Source organism: Notolepis coatsorum (genome assembly GCF_963971535.1).
Source record: "Notolepis coatsorum genome assembly, chromosome: 14".
NCBI classification, from domain to species: Eukaryota; Metazoa; Chordata; class Actinopteri; order Aulopiformes; family Paralepididae; genus Notolepis; species Notolepis coatsorum.
Genome location: NC_140178.1, coordinates 95,709,422 through 95,734,351, shown reverse-complemented (window position 1 = coordinate 95,734,351; position 24,930 = coordinate 95,709,422). Strand labels below are relative to the sequence as shown.

Sequence of the window (24,930 nt, the reverse complement as noted above, 5' to 3'; positions counted from 1 at the left end):
ATTTGTGGGGCGCATCAAACCAAACGTCTGTGATTGAAACCACTGTGAAGAGTTCAGTTTCTTTTTTTTGTATTTAGTTTTTTTATTATTTTTTAAACAAACACATAAACAAACATGACAACACACGATTAGATATACAAGCATTATAAAACAGTGTACATCAGTTAACTCATCGTTTGGATAAATGTCTTATACAAGATATACCCCTAATACCTGCTATCTATTCCCCTACACACATATGCTCCTGCTCGCACCCCCCGCCCTGGACCCCCCCATGGATAATCCATCCATTATCCTTCGCTCCTAACCAGACACTACCATTAAATGCTAGCTTTTATTCTCTCCACCACTTCTAACCACATTGTCAATTTGGATTCATTGAGACCCAAAATTCTTGCTGTAGATATTTCTAGATAAATCACATCGAGATATGTAAGAATCCAGACCTTTCGGCAAATTTTTTCCGGTTGAAACCATCGTGATGCTATCAGTTTTTTAGCCACTGTAATACCAGATAAAACCAATCTCTTTTGTTGTATAGGTACTGCATATTCAAAAACATCATTCAGCAGTAATATAGAGGGGTGTACAGGTATATTCAGAATTAAGAGATTTGATAATTGCTGGGTCACTTCTTCCCAGAATATCTTAACTGGTGGGCAGTCCCAATACATGTGCATAAATGTCCCCTCGTCCCCATTTGTACATAAGGAGCATTTGGAGTCTTGTTTAAGACCCATTCTGTTCAGTCTTATAGGAGTCAAGTATGTCCTATGAATATAGTTAAGATTGATTTGTTGATGGTCCGGGTTCCTTGATGCAAGTCGAACATTTGCCCAGGCTTCTTGCCAATCAAAATCTTTTTCTAGGTCTGGTATATCCCTCCTCCAAACAGAGTCTAGGTGGAGGGTTTTATACGAAGCCGTTAGTAATTGATGATCAAAATCTGATACAAAACCTCTCGATGTCTCTCTTTCATAGAAAAATTTGTGGTATCTGTGGTGTGCAATTGGTATCCTTAATGGAACACCGTGAGTCTTCAAACATAACAATAATTGTGCGTAAAAAAGATATGTGGAACCGGTGAGATTAAACTTTTTTTCTATTTCATCATAGCTACAAATACCCTGTTTGTTGAAAACATCTCCTAATGTATGTATGCCTTGCTTTTCCCATCTAGGGAATCTTATAGGTCGTTTTCTAATCAGGAGTGCATTGTTATTGAATAAGGGAGTATGATTATGCCATTTATGTGGATTAGAATATTTTTTTTGTGTTTCACGCCATATCCGGATTGCATGTGTAATTATGGGGCCAAATTTCAGTTCGCATTGCTTAATTGATATTTTGGTGTATACTATGTCCTGCAGTCTCTGTGGTGCTACTATATTTACTTCTAAATTTCTCCAGGATACTGATGCTTGGTGTTCAAACCAGGTTGTCAGTGGTCTTAAAGTGTACGCCTTAAAATAGTGGAAAAAATTTGGGATTGCCATCCCTCCGTCGGCTTTGTTTCTCTGTGCGGTGGATCTTTTTATACGTGGTGTTTTGTTATTCCAAATAAATTTATATGCAGAAGAGTGTAATTTTTTCCAGTAACCATCTGGAGGGGGTAACGGAAGCATTGAGCTGATGAAGTTGATTCTAGGTAAGACATCCATCTTAACTATTGAAACCCGTGCCTGTACTGAGTTTTTAAGTTTTGACCACCTGTCAAGGTCGCATTTTATTTTATTTTGGATTTCTATGTAATTGTGTTTCACCGTTTGGCTTATGGTAGGGAATACTTCAACTCCCAAGCATCTAAAGTGTTTAACCATTGGTATTTCTTCTGGAAGACTTGTATTCTTTGCAGGGGCGTTCAGTGGAAGGAAAGCCGACTTTGGCCAGTTTATTTTAAATCCCGATAGGTCGCCAAAGTCATTAATCAACTTGAGAAGATAAGGCATTGCGGTGTTAGGGTTTTGCATGAACAGTATTACGTTGTCCGCATATAGACTAATTTTGTGTTGTGTGCCCTTGATTACGATTGGTTCTATGAGTTGGGATTGTCTTATATATTGTGCTAAAGGTTCTAGTGATAAATCGAATAGTCCGGGACTAAGAGGGCAACCCTGTCTAGAAGAGCGTGATACCGGAAATATTCCGGAGGTGATTATACCTGTTGTAATCATGGCCGATGGGTCTTTGTATAATACTTTAATCATATCAATGAATCCTTTTCCTAACCCCATCCTTTCTAATACCGTCCATAGATACGACCATTCCAGCCTATCAAAAGCTTTCATTGCATCCAGGGACAGCATCGCCTTGGGTGTGGTGTCGTCCTTGCTGGCATCTAGTACGTATAGTAATCGTCTTATGTTGTCAGTGATCAAACGTTTTTTTATGAAGCCAGTTTGATCCGGATGAACTAAAGACGTCATATGCTTTTGAAGTCTGATGGCTAATAGAGTTCAGTTTCTATGTTTATTATCTAGCTAATATCTGATGGTGAAACGCTGTGCGTGGGGTACCTGTAATTCGGACACCAGGTACCCTGAACGACTGGATGGAGGAGTATATTTTGTACCTTTTCCGAAGCCCAAAAGAAAACTCGACAAATGCAAGTGGTGGATTATGCTGTGTCGTCGACCACATACACAACTGAATGTGAAGACCATTTCCAAGGACACTTATGTTTGCTCAAAGGTAAGGTAAATTCATAAAGACATAATATTCGACGGCATGTATTAGAAACGTAGACCAAACTATTAGTTAGCTAATGTGAGCTGCAAGCTAGCTAGCTAGCTGGTGTTATCCTAGCTAGCTAGCTACGGTGTTATCCTAGCTAGCTAGCTACAGTGTTATCAACATCAACTTTGCGGTCATTAATTTGCTGTCTGACTTTTCTTCATCGTTAGTTAGCTGGTATTTTTAGCTAACTTAACGTTTGCTAACTGTCTTTTCCCCTCAAAGCACTTCTGCCGGCCTGTGGAGCAGCCTACCCCAAATGGAACTGACGAGTGATTGTTTGACAGTTTTAAGTACCTCAGAGTCCACATATCCGAGGACTTGATATGGACCTCACACATTGACAGTGTTGTGAAGAAGGCACAACAACACCTCTACTTCCTCAGACGCCTAAGGAAGTTCCAAGTCAGTCAGAAGATCCTTAAGAACTTCTACTCATGTACAATAGAGAACATCCTGACTGGCAATATCACCTCCTGGTTTGTGAATAGCACCGCACAAGACCGTAGCAGACTACAGAGAGTGGCCCGTTCAGCCAAACGCACAATTGGAGGGGGGCTTCCCACTCACCAGAACATTTACAACAAGCGGTGCATGGGTAAGGCTAAGATAATTATCAAAGACTCCAGCCACCCAAACAACTGCCTCTTTAAACTGCTGCGGTCAGGCAAGCGATACCGGAGTCTCATGGCAAGCACAGAAAGACGCAGAAGAAGCTTCTATCCCCAGGCCATCAGGATGCTCAACGAACAATAACACTATGTAACAACCATCAAATGCACTCACAGCACACACATCCACACGCACACACTCACTTTAAACAAACAACTCACTGCAGCACCCACTTACACACTTTATATTTATTGGTAAAGAATTTGCACTACAACCCATACCTCATTACACCTTACTGTAAATTGTACCTAAATTGTACCTCATCCCATTTCTGCTTTGCGCTATATAGTATATTAGTATATTGTATAGTATATTGTATGGTAACTCAGTTACTTCTACTCTGCATTGAACATTGTACATATGTACATACTGAACACTTGTGCCTACGTACGTGACTTCTATTTTATACTTGCTATACTTATTTTATTTTATACTTACCTATTTTTGTCTAACACAGTCTCTGGAGCGTAACAGAAAGAAGCATTTTGTATAAAAGTATTCTGTACTTCTATATGACAACTAATAAAGAAACTTGAAAAGAAAATTGAAACTTATGTTTAAAAAACAGGTCTATTACCTGCTGTGGTAAATCTCCTGCGGCCTAGCCGCTTTCGGGACTGTGAAGCAAGGCTTGCATCACAGTCAGGAAAGGGGCTACCTGCGGCCATCGTCAACAGTCATTCACGGTTGACGTTGTTTGTCCGAGTTTTCAAAGGGGGCGTGGCTTAGCGATAGGTCTATTCCAGCCACGATCGCTGTGGTTATAATGTGTGTGTGATGATATCTTGATAAAATGTTTATGTACAAGATAAATCTTCTATTTTCATTTAACCTAAAATATGTTTCTAGACAACATTTGTAATGACAGGATTGCTATGCTATAAGCGACCTTGGTTTCTATGAAAGGCGCTATATAAATTTGATCTATTATTATTATTATGCTATTGCTGCATCTGGAGTCATTTGACCTATTCCCCGTACCTGGCTAACTGAGTTAGCCGGATAATTTTCAGCATAGCTTGACTTAAGCCAGACATTTCCGTTCCCCGACGGCGGATTTTCTAAATCGCCATGGTAACAGATCAGAAAGTTTGAACCTGCTCCTGAGCAGGGTTAAGTTCAGTTAACTGGATGAACCATGGCCACACCCTCGCAAATAAATGCCAGCTCGCTTCCTGAAATAATTACCACAGTGTAGATCTGCATTATACCATTCTAAATTATGTTTTTGTGCTTCGTTTTCCTAGAGGGGGCTTTTGAAATGTAAAATAATAGACCTAAATGCTGATAATAAATCATATTCAGCCTATAGATTTACTTTGTCCTAAATAATGCATGTCATATTTATACAGATACGGCGCTCGGAGTCGCGATACACACTGCATGTGGTTATTTTAATAACGGATCATTGCAAATGTGAATCCCGCGGGAATATTTTTAATTAATGAAACCTATCGGGCTTTTGGCTCTGATTAGTTTCATATTCTCTGCTGTGGATGTATTTGCTTAACGGAGCGCCCGGATTGTGTTTCATTCAAGCATAAATTGAAGTGTCTATGCGTGGATTGTGGATTATGAATTACGAGGAATCTGAATCTGTGGATTGTTGAATTGTATCACTGTCACTCACACGTTATTGTGATATTGTAACTGGGATTAAAATGTCTGATGAGATGCACTGTTTGACGGATTTGAGAAATTGAATGAGCCGTTGACATGAATGCATTTGAGAAAATGCATTTATCTGTTCAAGCACTGTTATCTGATGATGAACATGTGTCACTGGTATAAACCAAAGGTTAATCAATTCAATGCATATGGATTATGTCAGAAACAGATTAAAACCTGATTAATAGTGAAACTGTATAGCCGGCTCCAAGCCTCTCTGACACGTTATTTCGGGGGTCACGCCTTGAAAACTGTATTTATATATAAAGTACATGTTATCTATGCCGAGCGCATACAGTACAGATATCCTCATAAGCATCTATTAATTCGTATCAATTAGATACTATTTGGGCTTGTTTGTATCTACTTATTCTGAAAGAGTTTAACTAATTATTTTCGCTAGCAATAGATCTCATTCGATTATTCATTCCATTAAGCCTACTGCCATCAGGCACATTTAAAGAAATATAATCTGATTGATTGGGGTAATGAGGGACTTAACATTAGCCTATAGATTATGCATTTAACTTGTCGGCGAGGCTATTGAGCCGTACTGTATTGTACCCATTCTGCAATATGTTAGTAAAGTTTTAAATCAATCAATCAATGCCGTTAGAAAGTCGACACCTGCTGTCTTTTCAGCTGAGGCGGCCGCGCGCACTGATCCTGAGCATCAAGTCTGGTTCGAATTAATGAGACTGAAGCCACCTTCGAGGAACAGGGAAAGCATGGATTCAAACATCAGGTTAATTGAATCTGGATAATGGGACTTTTGATCGACTTAGTTGAACCAGGTACGGGGAATAGGGCCACTCCCCATTTTCAATTAATCAACATATGACATACATGGCATACAGATAGACAGTACTGCTACATCTATACATTTATGACATACCAGATTTACAAATACAGTACTGTTTGTGATTCAAAAATAGTTTAAAAAAAGAAGAGAGAGTATATACATTTGATGAAGAAACTGTACATTGGAGGAGGTGGGTTGGGTAGGTGGGTGGGGGGGGTAACTGTACATTGGAGGCGGTTGGGTGGGTGGGGTGGGGTGGGGATGGGTAGGCATGGGGGGGGGGGGGGTAACTGTACATTGGATTATCGACAAAACCTTACTTGGTCCAAGAAGAGGGTCTCATATATTACTGGGTTAGGAAATGTACTGTACATTGGATGGGGTTGTGTTAGGATATTTACAGGGCCAGTTTCTAATTGCAGTCTCCCGTGGGTGCTCCTTGAGAGTGCTTTTAAAAGTGGGTAGTGATTCACATTAATTTACAGCTGTGGGTAGGGCGTTCCACATTGATGTTGCATAATTGCGAAACGTGTTTAGTCCCTTGTTTGAGCCGGATCTGGGTTTAACATGATTTGTGGAGCTCCCTCTGGTGTTGTGGTCGTGGTATTCACTGACCTTTGGGAAGTATTTTGACATGTACATGGGTACCTTAGTCGTGTAGTGTATCTTGTAGACCAGGCCCATTGCAAGTTGCTGTACTCTGTCGTCTACTCTAAGCCATCCTAGGTTGTCAAAGTGGGCAGGGGTGAGGTGGGTTCTAGAAGTAAGGTCAAGCAGTAGTTTGTTTTGTGATGTTTGTAATTTAGTTTTTAGCACCTTTGAGGTGCTTTGGTACCATGAGGTGCAAGCATAGTCGTAGTACCCTTGAATGAGTGCTCCTGCCAGAGTCTTCAGGGTATTCTTGTTTACCAGAGAGCAGATCCGGTACAAGAATCTAGTTCGTTGGTTGACTTTTTTTTTTTTATTACATTGGATGCCATTTTGTCACAGGAGAGATTTGCCTCTAGGATGCTAGGTATGTAATTTCATCTTTCCTTGTGACAATATTGTCACCCACTGTAACTGAGAAGCCGTCGGCCTTGCTGAGTTTGTTATTTGAACAGAAGAGAATGGACTGTTTTACCCAGGTGTAATGATAGTTTGTTGTCAGCGAGCCATGTGCAAATTTTGCCTAGTTCCGAGCTGAGTTTTTTTTTTTTTTTTACAACATACATGACTTTATGACATAGGGACACACAGGTATATATTGCTGTTACATTTGTGACATATACGATATGCAAATATACAGTACTGTAACCCAGAGACTTATTATACATGTCTCCAAAAACGTACCGGACTACGACATAACGTTAGATATTTTTTATTGCATGCTCAACCAGTGCACAACACACCAACCCAACTGACGTTACCACAACACTTGACGGTATTTCACAGCTTTGTCATAAGAAGACCAAAGGTTAAAGGTTAAAGGTTGTTTAAGAATCCAAGCGTCTGGTCGGAGGTGTTCCTGTTTGCAATAATCCACATCATGCATTGCACGTGTATAATACATTAAATATAAATGTAACTTTATTTTCAACATTGCATGTTGACACAGTTTGTCAGATTGAGGTTAAACTGTCTCAGAACGAGCGACAAAATGAAATAGAAGTGTCCTTTCTATCTATTTAAGTTCTATATGAGTGACTTCCTACGAAAGAGGCGCTGGAGACTTTTCCCGCGCATAGTCGACACCGCCATCAGCCCCCTCCTAATTTCACGAAGGGGGGGGGGGGTAATTCCAATAACCAAATAAATGAAAAAAAATACATACAAATCATTAGCATATAATCATACCGGTCAACAATGATGCCCTGTGTTAATCAGGCTTTATACACAACATTAAAACCATTTGCGCATCTAAAAGAATTATGCATCAAATCTGATCCAAATATATCTTTATAATCTCACCCTTTACAAATTGGTAATCTTTCCTAGTGGGTGGTTTTAGTATTGTGTATTTATATATATTGTTTTTTTTGAGTGAAAATTGAGACATTCGACTCGAATGTCTCAATTGGCCAAACCCATGCGTATTTCAAGCCTCTCTGAGGACGTTGTTGAGGCCAACGAGCGCCGAGACAAAGTGTGGGGGGAGGGTTTAAGGTTTGGCCAATAGGGTTCCTCTGCAAGTTTGTCTTCTTGGCCCCAACATCTACACAACATGTCTAGCCCACATAACCTGTCTTGAACAAGGCAATAAGGAGGATAAACCACCCGAAAGTGCTCTGCAGAAGGAGGCACAGTGATTAGAATAAGAAAGCTACTTAAAACCACTCTGATTATTCTACCCCCACCTGGAGCAATGTGGCAAATTCACACCTAAAAAAAACCTCAAATAATACAGAATCTAGCTATAAAAAAAGACAGGTATAGGCTATATAAATATACAATAATGTTCACCAGTCAGCAGCTGGGCTGAGAACAGTCAAAGAAAGAATGGTTGTCCTGTGAAGTAGATTTGCATCCAAATCAGTTGATAATCCTCACTGATGCAACACACTGTTTAACTCTCTGTTTAACACTCTGTTTAACAAATATGGAAACGATTGATTGAATACTTTAGATTTAAATACAGATTGCAGAATGGGTACAAATACAATACAGTATGGCTCAATACACACAATTCCCCACTCCGACCCTGGCCTCCTGAACCTGTCCAAACCAGGTCTATGATGAGGGATTGAGGAGGGCTGGTAGCACTGACCTGACCAACAGGTGACACATTTGGAGCAATTTATGGCTCTTATCACAGAGTTACAGCTCATTGTGTGTGTAGTTTGTAAAATTGTGCTCTGAATAATGTATTTTCCTTGCCTGGCTCCACTTCAGAGTATTATACTAACACGGAAACCTGCCACAGCCTCTACACAATCAACTGGAACTACATTGTTCCAAAATAATAAATATCTGTAAAATAGCAACTGAATTAATGTTAAATACTTGGAAATAAATGTACAAGGACGGCATGATTGATCTTTTCTTCTGAGTGATGTGTCAACGTTTGAGTCTGTTAATGACATTATGAATGAAGCCCCTCAAACTAGTTCAGCATGAAACCAGATGGACATCTGTGGTCGCTGAGCTGATTCCTCTCACTACCTGCCCTCAATGAGAGAAGGGGCAGAAAAAGGCTATTGCCCCCTAACTCTGAGTTATATGTATGATTGGAACATGTATAATTATGGGTGTATGGTCATGGGTTACTTTTTAGCTGTTGTTGATTGTTGCAACATTGAGTTGAAAACCAGTTTGTCATCTTGAATTTTAAACTACCAATAAAGAATGTCCTATTGTCTCAGTGTATGAACCTGTGCAGTTACATTGTTGCTCCTAAAATAAAATATGGGCAAAATAGCAAAGTTGATGACATAAATTAAGCACCTCGTACAGATGGAAATGTATTGACTCCTGAGCTAATTCCTCCCACTACACCTGCCCTTGAGAGAAAATCCTTGTTAATTACAGCACCATGAAATATAAATGAAAATATAGCAATACGTCGCTTTATGGACTGCTACCTTCTTTCATTGAGCTGTAATTAACACACAAGACACAGATGACCATATTCAAACTACTTTACTCGACTGTAAAACTTTGAATTTCCCTATCGAGGTCAATGTAATGTGTTGCCCTATGGTCCCACAGCCCCAGATTTTCTTTTCACTCAAAATGTAGGGTCTATGTTCCCACATTTCTAAGATGCTTCTCAAAATGAGGCCTCTTGTTCCCGGAAGAACCTACTACAATGTCCAGTTAATTATATTGTATATTGTTTACACTGCCTTTTTATTAATGTTTACTTGTCCACTGTAATATAATTCTGTGACATGTATGTATTATACTACATGTACCTCCCCTCCTGCTATAACAAATGTCACGAAGGGGATCAATAAATGTTATATGGCAATTTGCAGTGTGTTCTGCCTTAGCCAACAAGATATGCTAATCTAAATATTTGTAATATCAGAATTGTGATGATTTTAGTAAAACTGGCATATTGAAATAATGAGTTAATGGAATGTACTTTCATGATTACGGTGGTGGCTCTTAAAAGAGCCTTTGGGTTATGAATGTAGAAAAACAAACGCCGATCTAAGCGCGCTCTCCACGGATGCGGCGGGCCAGCTGGATGTCTTTGGGCATGATGGTCACCCTCTTGGCGTGGATGGCGCACAGGTTGGTGTCCTCAAACAGACCGACCAGGTAAGCCTCACTGGCCTCCTGAAGAGCCATGACAGCAGAGCTCTGAAAGCGCAGGTCGGTCTTGAAGTCCTGGGCGATTTCTCTGACCAGGCGCTGGAAAGGCAACTTGCGGATCAGCAACTCGGTGGACTTCTGGTAACGACGGATCTCTCTCAGCGCCACGGTACCGGGCCTGTAACGATGGGGCTTCTTCACACCGCCGGTAGCCGGTGCGCTCTTACGGGCAGCCTTGGTGGCGAGCTGCTTCCTTGGGGCTTTGCCACCGGTAGACTTACGAGCGGTCTGCTTAGTTCTTGCCATTATGAGAAACTATGTTTTCTTATTCTATCCAACAAGAATAATACGCTGCTGTGCCGAACTCTGGCCTTATATTACTAACGCGGAGGCGCAGTCGTTTCTGATTGGTCTCCACTCTGGGAGCTCGTTATTCCGCCTACATCTCACACGAGGATTGGAGGACTCGTCTTTTGGAAAAGCCGCCAAGAAAACGTCTTTCCTGATTGGGTGAGAAAACACAAGCCCGAAAATAAAACGCGACTCTCCAACTCGCTGCATTCAATTTCTAACTCGTTTGGCGAAAGAGAATACAAAATATGTCTGGAAGAGGCAAGACCGGAGGAAAGGTGAAGGCTAAGTCCAAGACTCGCTCCTCTCGTGCCGGGCTTCAGTTCCCCGTGGGTCGTGTCCACAGACTGCTGCGTAAAGGCAACTATGCTCATCGTGTTGGAGCCGGTGCCCCGGTTTATCTGGCGGCTGTGCTGGAATATCTGACCGCTGAGATCCTGGAGTTGGCTGGAAACGCTGCCCGTGACAACAAGAAGTCTCGTATTATCCCCCGTCACCTGCAGCTGGCCGTGCGTAACGACGAGGAGCTCAACAGACTGCTGGGAGGAGTGACCATCGCTCAGGGTGGTGTGCTGCCCAACATCCAGGCTGTCCTTCTGCCCAAGAAGACCGAGAAGGCTGCCAAGAAGTAAATTATTTAGCCTCTTCGACAAACCCCACAAAGGCTCTTTTCAGAGCCACCCACCTCTTCTTGAAAATGCAATATTTCCGTTTGTCAAAATACAATTTGGTTGTGTAACCTACGTTGTTGTCTCGCTACCTCGGACATGAGTGTAACTGTAAGACGATAAACACATTACGTGTTTATCGTCTTACAGTTACAACATTTGACCGTGTCCACTAATGGGTACACTTGTACAGTGCTGTTTAGAAGTAATGTGTTGTCTGTCTGCAGTGTTGTGCGTGTTCTGAAGGCTTAACGATATAATATAAAATTATAAATGGCATGTCATAGCGGTCAAGTGATGATTCATTTGAAATGAAAAAAACAATATGGGTAGTAAGTCATACTGGACAGCGGTATAAATAGTAAGTGTCTCTTATATATATATATATAGAGAGAGAGAGAGATTACAGCATGCACGAACATAAATTAACCATAATGACAGCAATTTGTGTATTTCCACAATTCTCGTAAACTGACCATTTTCTTTACCTGCCAATGTTGCTGGTCTGGATCACTAATCACATTATAAATAAATGGGTAGAACTACAAGTCGTGTTTTGTAGCCGTGACTGTTTCATATAAATAGTGGGCGTCCATAAAAGAGCCTTTTCTGAGACAATGTTCCACTTGTCTGTATAATATAATGGTTGCTTGTGTAGATATTTAATGTGAGGTAGTGGGGAACATAATTATGTGCCAACATGTGATCCAAACCGGTCTGAACAAATAAAATTACATGAATCTGCTGTGTCCACTAATGGGCCATCACCCGTAGTCATTCGAATAGTGTCATAGCGGTAATTTACGCACGGACATAAATGCATCATAATGATAGCAATTAATGTATTTCCACAATAAAGGGCTCAACTCGTTGCGGTAAAGTATCTGCGTTAGTAGGACCCACTAATCAAACCGGTCTTAATAACAATCAACATTCTCCAATTAAGAACCTATATATATATGGTATATTCTCCATTTATATAATATTATAGAGTTGAGTTTGCTTTGTTGCCGTGCTGGAAGTAATTTATATACTTAAGTTAAATTATATACTTCGATAAGCCGCCTTCACACACACTAGAGTACAATAATTGCTTTTCATGGAAGTGGTGGGTGGCTCTTAAAAGAGCCTTTTGTTGAATTAAAGACAACGTTCTGTTCAAACGCTTATCTCTTCTTGGGAGCTGCCCTCTTAGCTGCTAGTGGCTTGGCAGCCTTCTTAGCTGGGGACTTCTTGGGCGCAGCAGGCTTTTTCACCTTCTTTGGGCTCTTGGCTGCTACCTTCTTGGGACTCTTTGCTGCTACCTTCTTGGGACTCTTGGCTGCTACCTTCTTGGGACTCTTGGCTGCTACCTTCTTGACTTTCTTGGGAGACTTCTTGGCGGCAGCAGGCTTCTTAGTTGCTGCCTTCGCGGGCTTTTTGGCCACGACAGGTTTCTTGGCTGCTGGCTTCTTGGCTTTCGGAGCGACTTTCTTTGCGGGCTTTTTGGCTTTAACCTCAGCCTTGTTGATCTTGAAAGAGCCGGAGGCTCCGGTACCCTTGACCTGGACCAGGGTTCCCTTTGTCACCAGACTCTTGACAGCGGTCTTAACGCGGGCCTTGTTCTTGTCCACGTCATAGCCGCCGGCAGCCAGAGCCTTCTTTACGGCAGCCAGAGACACACCGCTCCTCTCTTTAGAAGCAGACACTGCCTCGACGACCAGGTCACTGACGCTGGGACCTGCCTTCTTGGGTTTGGGAGCAGCCTTCTTCTTAGCGGCCTTAGCCGGAGCGGCGGGAGCTGGAGCTGGAGCGACTTCTGCCATCTTCTCTCGTTCTGTCTCAGGTTCAACACAAGTAGAATTATGATATTGAAGCTCAGTCAGAGGGCTGGTCTTAAACACTACATGAGAGCCATGTAGACTCAACCCACCCTGTCCTCCTCTGTGCTGCCAAAATGATCTGCCGCTTGTGTTTTCTCCTCGCCAAAAAAGAGCTCAAATACACAACTATGAATATTGCAGGAATTTAACGCCAAATGGGTCAGCAAGCAGAAATATGTGCCATCAGAATTAAACCATTTGGAGACCCCTGGTGTGTTTATGGACGCTTCAAACCACCAATTTGCGCCTTCACCATGGTGCGCAGCTATACCTTTCTCTGTTATTTATGTCTCACAATTCTTTAGATTGCATTATAATCCGACATAATCTCGTTTTCCAGCGAGCCGAGCTACTTGACTAGAGACTGGGAGCAAGATTAGTAATCTGGGGTGACGCGTTTTGTTTTAAATGGATGCTTTTCCGGTGTTGGTAAACACACTGTTGATGGTGGCCTGTAGCGTTGGTCACCTCGACTTCGTATGAGGGATGATCACCACCTTAGATCAGTGGAAGGTTTCACGTGGCCTATATTAATTACAGCTAACATTTAATTAATTAATGTTGCAAAACATTTCATAACTCACACAAGAAACGTAGCTACATTTTCCTTTGGGGGGGGGCTAGTTTGTTGTGTACTTTAGACTGCTGCATGCTTGTTGACAATACATGCTTTTTGGGCATTGCTGATCTGCTGTGTTTTCTGATTAAAGTCTGCTGCACTGAACACTTAGCACTATAACTAATGACTGCATTGGTCTATTTTAATTATATTTCAATAGTTTAAATAGACATAGTAGATTCATAATGAATCATCATATCACCAAACATAAACGCACCATGTCAACATGTTCTGCATTTCCACAAAAGAGGCCTTACACAGAATGTTTGTGTAGTAAAGGCAATGGAATGAATGAATGAAAACTTTATTTAACAGATTGCAGAATGGGTACAATACAGTACGGCTCAATACACACAATTGTTAAGGGGATCATCATCATCTAGGATGCAGACCTGAAAAAGACGTTTGTCTTGTTTCCATCAGGGTCCCCCGGTTGCTATGTATAAATTATATGTATAGATTATCATATCAACACATAGTGCTGTGTCTTATTACTGAATGTTATAAAGAAGTCACAATGGAACAGTAATATCATGCTTTTCAGCAGTGTTTTACCGACCACCACTGCACACAAATTAGGCATTTTCTTTTGAAAGTGGTTACCAACGGTTACAGGCAGCCATACTGGAAGAAACAGAACAACACAGACTTTACAGTTTGTGTTTAGCCTATAGGTCAGATATACAGGCCTCTATTGTTAGGGCTCAACTTATTGTGAAGTAAAGTATCTTAGAATTATCTAACCCTAACTAACCATACTGTCATGCACGACTTGTCCTAATAAACTAACCTACACTGTAGCACTCAACACTTTGATGAACATTGTTACTCAGCTGATAGAGTTGTGCCCTTCCTGATAGCTTGTCGTACAGAACTTGTAAGTCGCTTTGGATAAAAGCGTCAGCTAAATGACTAAATGTAAATGTAATGTGGTACAGTAGGCTGCCAGCTACATTTTTGATACATTCAGAAGAAATAGCTCAAGCAATGAAACATACTATGTTGTCAGAGTCATACTTGTATTATTATCTTGTACCACAGTGAGGTACCGATACATGTAGCTCATGGTGAGACCATGCCGGTCTGTGTCATCTGTTTATGATCAGTAATAAATAACCCAAACAGGAGGAAACCTGCTCATGGAGACGACTCAGCACCATCAGAAAACACCTCTCACCTTATAATTGTATACTGGCATTTCCATGATTAAAAGTTATGCCAAATACATGTAAAAAGGATTATATGCAGGTATGTACAGACAGATGTGTATGCATGTGTGGGTGTGTGTATATATAATATATTTATATAATATATAAACATATATTGTAAGTCAAAGCAGTGACAGATGTCACGAAGAGAGCTAAATTTAAGGTGCACAAAATCATTGTCTTGGACAAATGCAGTTTCATGTCGATTATTGCTTGCCTGATAATCTCAAGTGCTAAGAGAATATACAATTGCGTTATTATGGCTTTGCGCGCGGGAAATGTGCGACATAGCATCTCAACCAATCGTATACAAGAAGCCACGCAGCTGTATTTGCACAATTTGACCTATAAAAGGGCAGCAGTGCGCTTATGTTTCCACATTCGTTGCTGTTTAGTTCCGATTGATCATCATGCCTGAGCCAGCCAAGCCAGCGCCCAAGAAGGGCTCCAAGAAAGCCGTCACCAAGACAACCGCCAAGGGAGGCAAGAAGCGCAGAAAGTCCAGGAAGGAGAGTTATGCCATTTATATTTACAAAGTCCTGAAGCAGGTTCATCCCGACACCGGCGTTTCCTCCAAAGCCATGGGGATCATGAACTCCTTTGTTAACGACATCTTTGAACGCATCGCTGGAGAAGCCTCTAAACTGGCTCTCTACAACAAGCGTAGGACCATCACTTCCAGGGAGATCCAGACCGCCGTCCGCCTGCTGCTCCCCGGTGAGCTCGCCAAGCACGCAGTGTCCGAGGGAACCAAGGCTGTGACCAAGTACACCAGCTCCAAGTAGACTTCCCTGTCCATCTAACCCGTATTCACCCAAAGGCTCTTTTCAGAGCCACCCACTTTGTTTTGAGAGAGTTATCCCATTGATCAGTCAAGGTCAGGTGGCGAATGAATAAACATATCCCTATGTATTGTTGTTCTGTTTTTCCTGGACCATGTCTAGGATGCTGCCTGTCATATTGGGTTTCACCACCAGATGGAGTAAGTGCTCTAGTAGGTGGAACAAGAGCCTCCAATAGATTTTCAGATTGGAGAAGTTTGAATTTAGGATTTAACTGATTTTGTAAGGGAAATTGAGTTTTGTTAGATTAAATGTCACGGTTGAGTTGAGGCGTAGGGTTAAAGCAGGGTTGAGGGCACCTAGTTGGCTCCACATGCAGCTGTTTGCTATGGGCCTTTAATACCATCTATAACTTCTGGTTACACACACTCTTGGAGAGTTGACAGTAAAAACCAAAAGTTACAAAGAGTGACCATCGCACACAAAATAAATACATGTATGTCAAACCTGATGTATGATAAACTGGTATGTCAGTCAGACTGGTACATTTAGAATTAATAGTTGCATGTTTAATTTGTTAAATTCATATTGAAATGTATTTTTACTTAACTTTACAGCATTATTAAAAACGTGATAGGATGTTAGGAGTCATCAGCAGCCCTCATAATTATGTATATATTATCTGTTAGGATATCTGTTTAACAAAATTTTTTTTTTTTTTTTTTTTTACTTTTTTTTTTTTCAGCATCCCCATTGTCTGTGCTGAATGTTTGTTAGTGTTTGGTATTTTTTGTTGGTTTTTAGTACTTTTAAACATCCATTTTTAGTAAGTAGTTTTCATTTGATCCTATAATTTTTTCATTCACCGATTTGTGGACTTTTTTTTAGTGTCCTGAAAGGCGCCTTATAAATCAAATGCATTATTATTATTATTATTATTATTATTATTATTATTATTATTATTATTATTATTATTATTATTATTATTATTATTATTATTATTATTATTATTATTATTATCATCCAGGAGGGAAAAGACACTTTGGATAGTAGGGATTGCATCTCTGCCTGTCCTGACCAGGAAACACTTTGCAACTGTGATCTCCTCTGGCAATAGTTGGATATTGTAATGTGTGGCGAGGGGTTGCAGCAATTCCACTGAGAGAAACTGGTCTGAGGCTGGATAACATGCCTGTATGCCTCTCATACAGTAAGTTGTTATCCAACTCATGATAACCTGCTCTCAAGCTCTTGCAGCATTCTGTCGACGACTGGATAGAACAGTCTCTGAGCTGAAGTCTGAGCTTGTGCCACAAGATGGCCTTTGTCCTGTCATACATGTCCACTGCCATCTCTGAGGTGCGATAACCTTTGAGTGTGTCCTGCACTGTGCTTTTAAATAGTACAGATATTGAAGATGTGCACTTTAACGCAGCAGCACCTGGAGCCATCCATACCCATACCCATACCCATACCCGTCCAGTGTCCTATAATAAGCTTTAATCGAACCCTGGTTCATTTCCTCGGATAGTCCGGTTGGTTTGGGGTGGTGTGAAAGCTCATTCACTCTTGCAAGTGAACCCTGCTGCGGTTCATTTGAGATGTGAATGCAAAGCGGACCAAAGGCAGGAAAAGACCTTCTTTTATGAGAAGACTGAAACATATGTATATAATGAAACACACAATACAGTTTTTTTTCGATTGCCTAAGCATGATTTAGAAAACGGGGCCCGTGTTTCAAAACACACAATTAGCACAACCACACACACAATTATCAGAACACCTCAGATCCTTTGCTAAATTAAACACTTGTCAAAACCATACACTAATTTATAAAAACTACATTTTGTTACCATATGAAACACACGTTTCATATGACTTAATTCTGTTTGAACCAGTTACACACAATGCGGTGCTTAACCCTAAACACATTTAGCAATTCTACTTCTCAGTGATTAGAGTACTGTAAGTGAAGTACGCAGAGAATGTGTAAATATACAATAAATTCACCAAACACTACACAAGACAATGCTGTAGACTGATGAAAATATAATTTATTTATCTACATATACCCAAATCAATGATGCAGACTGATGAAAAAAAAAATGTTCTCTCCATATACCCAAATCAATGATGCAGACTGATGAAAATATAAATGTTCTCTCCATATAACCAAATCAGTCAACATTTCAACATGGAGAATCACAACAATACATGTCCCAGTTTTCATGCTACTATGTGCATAACACTGTAAGCTCAGCAAATATCAGACAAACATAAAATACTGTATCCAGTACAGGTTAAAATTACAGTAAAACAAATTTCTTTTTGACATTTTTTTAACAGAAAATACTAGACATTATCTCTTTGCCTAGCTGGATCTGGCAAGATAATTATTTGTTGTGATTCTCCATGTTGACTGATTTGGGAAAATGGGAGAAAATGTATATTTTCATCAGTCTGCATCATTGGTTGTCTTGTGTAGTGTTTGGTGAATGTATTGTATATTTTCACGTTCTCTGTGTACAGTACTTCACTCTCCTTCCATTTTGGTTGAAGACAGGTGAACTTACCTGCTGCATTTTTATAGTGCTTAAACCTGATTGGTGTATCTACAATTAAGCAATGGTGTGTTTGTGCATCTGATGGCTGTGTTTAACCAATTGGCTCATATGTGTGGTAATTTGACATTCTGTGTCTAATGTAATGCAAGTGTGTTTAGTGTTTTGCAAATCACTGTGTGTATTGTTTTGCAAAAAGTGTGAGGCTGACATTGTAGGGGTGCAAATCTGGGCCTATATTTTGCTCCTTGAGTGTAAGGTTTTGATAATTGTGTAATACTTTTGATTTGAGTGTTTATGTAATTGAAGAAAACTGTAAAGACTAGAACTGTTTATTTCTTTTGTACATAGGTTTGTTTGTTTGTTTATTTGCTTATGTGTATGATTCTTAACTGTGTTTTTATTTTGTTATTGGTGTATATGTGTGTGTGTATATATATATATATATATATATATATATATATATATATATATATATATATATATATATATATATATATATGTATATATATGTGTATATATGTATATTTGTACTCCTGTTGGGGCTTCTTGGACCAGATCAATGTTTTATCTGGCTAAATAAAGGTTAAATAAATAAGAAACTGATGATTTGGTCCTGTTAACTTTGAATTTTCTATGGGGACTGCCCAGATCCCTCTCATGGACCTGGACCTCACTTTGAGAACCTCTAATGATTCTAGTTATTAAGTATTCATCTCTAATTACTATAAAATTGCGTATTTCTGTGTTTAAAAAAAAAAAAAAAGAAAAAGGGGGGGGGGGGGGGGGGGGGGGGGACCCCCCTCCACCACCCCGGGCTGAAGCCCCCAATATTTTCTAACCCTAAAAACGCCCCTGATCAGCAGCCCTCATAATTATGTATATATTATCTGTTAGGATATCTGTTTAACAGTACTGTATATTTGCATATCTTGTATGTCATAAATGTAACTACTGTGTATCTATATTATGATACATATATGTATGTTGTGTATGTCATAAATGTCATTATAAATTGAAAATGGGGGACCCTGATGTAAACAAGACGAAAGTCTTTCTCTGGTCTGCATCCCCTTAACAATTGTGTGTATTGAGCCGTACTGTATTGTACCCATTCTGCAATCTGTTAATACAATTTTCAATCAATCAATCAACCCTCCCTCTTGAAACCAGCCATTCATAATAGACCTGTTGTTAAACCACGCCCCAAATATAATTTGTCCAATCGCCCGGATTGTGTTTCATTCAAACATAAATTGAACTGTCTATGCGTGGATTGTGGATTATGAATTACAAGGAATCTGAATCTGTGGATTGTTGAATTGTATCACTGTCACTCACACGTTATTGTGATATTGTAACTGGGATTAAAATGTCTGATGAGATGCGCTGTTTGACGGATTTGAGAAATTGAATGAGCCGTTGACATGAATGCATTTGAGAAAATGCATTTATCTGTTCAAGCACTGTTATCTGATGATGAACATGTGTCACTGGTATAAACCAAAGGTTAATCAATTCAATGCATATGGATTATGTCCGAAACAGATTAAAACCTGATTAATAGTGAAACTGTATAGCCGGCTCCAAGCCTCTCTGACACGTTATTTCGGGGGTCGCGCCTTGAAAACTGTATATATATATAAAGTACATGTTACTTAAGCCGAGCGCATACAGTACAGATATCCTCATAAGCATCTATTAATTCGTATCAATTAGATACTATTTGGGCTTGTTTGTATCTACTTATTCTGAAAGAGTTTAACTAATTATTTTCGCTAGCAATAGATCTCATTCGATTATTCATTCCATTAAGCCTACTGCCATCAGGCACATTTAAAGAAATATAATCTGATTGATTGGGGTAATGAGGGATTTAACATTAGCCTATAGATTATGCATTTAACTTGTCGGCGAGGCTATTGAGCCGTACTGTATTGTACCCATTCTGCAATATGTTAGTAAAGTTTTAAATCAATCAATCAATGCCGTTAGAAAGTCGACACCTGCTGTCTTTTCAGCTGAGGCGGCCGCGCGCACTGATCCTGAGCATCAAGTCTGGTTCGAATTAACGATACTGAAGCCACCTTCGAGGAACAGGGAAAGCATGGATTCAAACATCAGGTTAATTGAATCTGGATAATGGGACTTTTGATCGACTTAGTTGAACCAGGTACGGGGAATAGGGCCACTCCCCATTTTCAATTAATCAACATATGACATACATGGCATACAGATAGACAGTACTGCTACATCTATACATTTATGACATACCAGATTTACAAATACAGTACTGTTTGTGATACAAAAATAGTTTAAAAAAAGAAGAGAGAGTATATACATTTGATGAAGAAACTGTACATTGGAGGAGGTGGGTTGGGTAGGTGGGTGGGGGGGGGTAACTGTACATTGGAGGCGGTTGGGTGGGTGGGGTGGGGATGGGTAGGCATGGGGGGGGGGGGTAACTGTACATTGGATTATCGACAAAACCTTACTTGGTCCAAGAAGAGGGTCTCATATATTACTGGGTTAGGAAATGTACTGTACATTGGATGGGGTTGTGTTAGGATATTTACAGGGCCAGTTTCGAATTGCAGTCTCCCGTAGGTGCTCCTTGAGAGTGCTTTTAAAAGTGGGTAGTGATTCACATTAATTTACAGCTGTGGGTAGGGCGTTCCACATTGATGTCGCATAATTGCGAAACGTGTTTAGTCCCTTGTTTGAGCCGAATCTGGGTTTAACATGATTTGTGGAGCTCCCTCTGGTGTTGTGGTTGTGGTATTCACTGACCTTTGGGAAGTATTTTGACATGTACATGGGTACCTTAGTCGTGTAGTGTATCTTGTAGACCAGGCCCATTGCAAGTTGCTGTACTCTGTCGTCTACTCTAAGCCATCCTAGGTTGTCAAAGTGGGCAGGGGTGAGGTGGGTTCTAGAAGTAAGGTCAAGCAGTAGTTTGTTTTGTGATGTTTGTAATTTAGTTTTTAGCACCTTTGAGGTGCTTTGGTACCATGAGGTGCAAGCATAGTCGTAGTACCCTTGAATGAGTGCTCCTGCCAGTCTTCAGGGTATTCTTGTTTACCAGAGAGCAGATCCGGTACAAGAATCTAGTTCGTTGGTTGACTTTTTTTTTTATTACATTGGATGCCATTTTGTCACAGGAGAGATTTGCCTCTAGGATGCTAGGTATGTAATTTCATCTTTCCTTGTGACAATATTGTCACCCACTGTAACTGAGAAGCCGTCGGCCTTGCTGAGTTTGTTATTTGAACAGAAGAGAATGGACTGTTTTACCCAGGTGTAATGATAGTTTGTTGTCAGCGAGCCATGTGCAGATTTTGCCTAGTTCCGAGCTGAGTTTTATTTTTTTTTACAACATACATGACTTTTTGACATAGGGACACACAGGTATATATTGCTGTTACATTTGTGACATATACGATATGCAAATATACAGTACTGTAACCCAGAGACTTATTAGAGGCTTATTATACATGTCTCCAAAAACGTACCGGACTACGACATAACGTTAGATATTTTTTATTGCATGCTCAACCAGTGCACAACACACCAACCCAACTGACGTTACCACAACACTTGACAGTATTTCACAGCCCTGTCATAAGAAGACCAAAGGTTAAAGGTTAAATGTTGTTTAAGAATCCAAGCGTCTGGTCGGAGGTGTTCCTGTTTGCAATAATCCACATCATGCATTGCACGTGTATAATACATTAAATATAAATGTAACTTTATTTTCAACATTGCATGTTGACACAGTTTGTCAGATTGAGGTTAAACTGTCTCAGAACGAGCGACAAAATGAAATAGAAGTGTCCTTTCTATCTATTTAAGTTCTATATCAGTGACTTCCTACGAAAGAGGCGCTGGAGACTTTTCCCGCGCACACAGTCAACACCGCCATCAGCCCCCTCCTAATTTCACGAAGGGAGGGGGGGGGGGGGTAATTCCAATAACAAAATAAATGAAAAAAAATACATACAAAGCATTAGCATATAATCATACCAGTCAACAATGTGTTAACCCTGTGTTAATCAGGCTTTATACACAACATTAAAACCATTTGCGCATCTAAAAGAATGATGCATCAAATCTGATCCAAATATATCTTTATAATCTCACCCTTTCCAAATTGGTAATCTTTCCTAGTGGGTGGTTTTAGTATAGTCTATTTATATATATTGTTTTTATACGCCTCACTTGCGCAATATATTATGATTAAATAAAGTACAAAATAATATAAAGGTATGAGTTAACAGAATCTGCTCGTTCTATGGATCATGTGGGTGGCTCTTAAAAGAGCCTTTAGGTTTTTGATACAACACAGTGAGCAGTTTAGCCGCCGAAGCCGTACAGAGTGCGTCCCTGTCTCTTCAGAGCATAGACCACATCCATGGCGGTCACGGTCTTCCTCTTGGCGTGCTCGGTATAAGTGACGGCATCACGGATCACGTTCTCCAGAAAGACCTTCAACACACCGCGGGTCTCCTCGTAGATCAGACCGGAGATACGCTTCACTCCACCACGGCGAGCCAGACGGCGGATAGCGGGTTTGGTGATTCCCTGAATGTTATCACGGAGAACTTTGCGGTGACGCTTAGCCCCTCCTTTTCCGAGTCCCTTTCCTCCTTTACCTCTGCCACTCATTTTCACGAATAGATGATGGTCGAATGTCTCAGTTGCCCAAACCCATGCGTATTTCAAGCCTCTCTGAGGACGTTGTTGAGGCCAACGAGCGCCGAGACAAAGTGTGGGGGGAGGGTTTAAGGTTTGGCCAATAGGGTTCTTCTGCAAGTTTGTCTTCTTGGCCCCAACATCTACACAACATGTCTAGCCCACATAACCTTGAACAAGGCAATAAGGAGGCTAAACCACCCGAAAGTGCTCTGCAGAAGGAGGCACAGTGATTAGAATATGAAAGCTACTTAAAAACACTCTGACTATTCTACCCCCACCTGGAGCAATGTGGCAAATTCACTCATAAAAAAACCTCCAAATAATACAGAATCTAGCTATAAAAAAAGACAGGTATAGGCTATATAAATATACAATAATGTTCACCAGTCAGCTGGGCTGAGAACAGTCAAAGAAATAATGGTTGTCCTGGGAAGTAGGTTTGTAGTCAAATCAGTTGATAATCCTCACTGATGCAACACACCAATCTCTGTTTAACAAATATGGAAACGATTGATTGATTACTTTAGATTTAAATACAGATTGCAGAATGGGTACAAATACAATACAGTATGGCTCAATACACACAATTCCCCACTCCGACCCTGGCCTCCTGAACCTGTCCAAACCAGGTCTGATGAGGGATTGAGGAGGGCTGGTAGCACTGACCTGACCCAACAGGTGACACATTTGGAGCAATTTATGGCTCTTATCACAGAGTTACAGCTCATTGTGTGTGTAGTTTGTAAAATTGTGCTCTGAATAATGTATTTTCCTTGCCTGGCTCCACTTCAGAGTATTATACTAACACGGAAACCTGCCACAGCCTCTACACAACCAACTGGAACTACATTGTTCCAAAAATAATAAATATCTGTAAAATAGCAACTGAATGAATGTTAAATACTTGGAAATAAATGTACAAGGACGGCATGATTGATCTTTTCTTCTGAGTGATGTGTCAACGTTTGAGTCTGTTAATGACATTATGAATGAAGCCCCTCAAACTAGTTCAGCATGAAACCAGATGGACATCTGTGGTCGCTGAGCTGATTCCTCTCACTACCTGCCCTCAATGAGAGAAGGGGCAGAAAAAGGCTATTGCCCCCTAACTCTGAGTTATATGTATGATTGGAACATGTATAATTATGGATGTATGGTCATGGGTTACTTTTTAGCTGTTGTTGATTGTTGCAACATTGAGTTGAAAACCAGTTTGTCATCTTGAATTTTAAACTACCAATAAAGAATGTCCTATTGTCTCAGTGTATGAACCTGTGCAGTTACATTGTTGCTCCTAAAATAAAATATGGGCAAAATAGCAAAGTTGATTATGACATAAATTAAGCACCTCGTACAGATGGAAATGTATTGACTCCTGAGCTAATTCCTCTCACTACACCTGCCCTTGAGAGAAAATCCTTGTTAATTACAGCACCATGAAATATAAATGAAAATATAGCAATACATCGCCTTATGGACTGCTACCTTATTTCATTGAGCTGTAATTAACACACAAGACACAGATGACCATATTCAAACTACTTTACTCGGCTGTAAAACTTTGAATTTCCCTATCGAGGTCAATGTAATGTGTTGCATCATGGGGGTCAGCGCTATGGTCCCACAGCCCCAGATTTTATTTTCACTCAAAATGTAGGGCCTATGTTCCCACATTTCTAAGATGCTTCTCAAAATGAGGCCTCTTGTTCCCGGAAGAACCTACTACAATGTCCAGTTAATTATATTGTATATTGTTTACACTGCCTTTTTATTAATGTTTACTTGTCCACTGTAATATAATTCTGTGACATGTATGTATTATACTACATGTACCTCCCCTCCTGCTATAACAAATGTCCCGAAGGGGATCAATAAATGTTATATGGCAATTTGCAGTGTGTTCTGCCTTAGCCAACAAGATATGCTAATCTAAATATTTGTAATATCAGAATTGTGATGATTTTAGTAAAACTGGCATATTGAAATAATGAGTTAATGGAATGTACTTTCATGATTACGGTGGTGGCTCTTAAAAGAGCCTTTGGGTTATGAATGTAGAAAAACAAACGC

The 24,930-nt window shown here is 40.2% G+C and overlaps 5 protein-coding genes across 5 annotated transcripts; 2 read left to right on the top strand and 3 right to left on the bottom strand.

Moving 5' to 3' along the window:
* Positions 1 to 10,009: 10,009 nt before the first annotated feature.
* Positions 10,010 to 10,420, bottom strand: LOC311240660 (histone H3.2; the record flags this gene model as incomplete). Its single annotated transcript, XM_084329232.1, has 1 exon — positions 10,010 to 10,420. One exon carries the CDS (start codon positions 10,418 to 10,420, stop codon positions 10,010 to 10,012), a length of 411 nt encoding a protein of 136 aa, XP_084185358.1.
* A 293-nt stretch (positions 10,421 to 10,713) lies between these two features.
* On the top strand, positions 10,714 to 11,097 carry LOC311240659 (histone H2A-like; the record flags this gene model as incomplete). The annotated part of the gene is made up of 1 exon (XM_084329231.1): positions 10,714 to 11,097. The coding sequence occupies one exon, from the start codon at positions 10,714 to 10,716 to the stop codon at positions 11,095 to 11,097; it is 384 nt and encodes a 127-aa protein (XP_084185357.1).
* A 124-nt stretch (positions 11,098 to 11,221) lies between these two features.
* LOC311240658 (histone H1-like) lies at positions 11,222 to 12,938 on the bottom strand (the record flags this gene model as incomplete). Its single annotated transcript, XM_084329230.1, has 2 exons — positions 11,222 to 11,242; positions 12,486 to 12,938. The coding sequence occupies 2 exons, from the start codon at positions 12,936 to 12,938 to the stop codon at positions 11,222 to 11,224; spliced, it is 474 nt and encodes a 157-aa protein (XP_084185356.1).
* A 2,294-nt stretch (positions 12,939 to 15,232) lies between these two features.
* LOC311240656 (histone H2B-like) lies at positions 15,233 to 15,607 on the top strand (the record flags this gene model as incomplete). Its single annotated transcript, XM_084329228.1, has 1 exon — positions 15,233 to 15,607. The coding sequence occupies one exon, from the start codon at positions 15,233 to 15,235 to the stop codon at positions 15,605 to 15,607; it is 375 nt and encodes a 124-aa protein (XP_084185354.1).
* Positions 15,608 to 22,518: 6,911 nt separating this feature from the next.
* On the bottom strand, positions 22,519 to 22,830 carry LOC311240655 (histone H4; the record flags this gene model as incomplete). The annotated part of the gene is made up of 1 exon (XM_084329227.1): positions 22,519 to 22,830. The coding sequence occupies one exon, from the start codon at positions 22,828 to 22,830 to the stop codon at positions 22,519 to 22,521; it is 312 nt and encodes a 103-aa protein (XP_084185353.1).
* Positions 22,831 to 24,930: the final 2,100 nt, after the last annotated feature.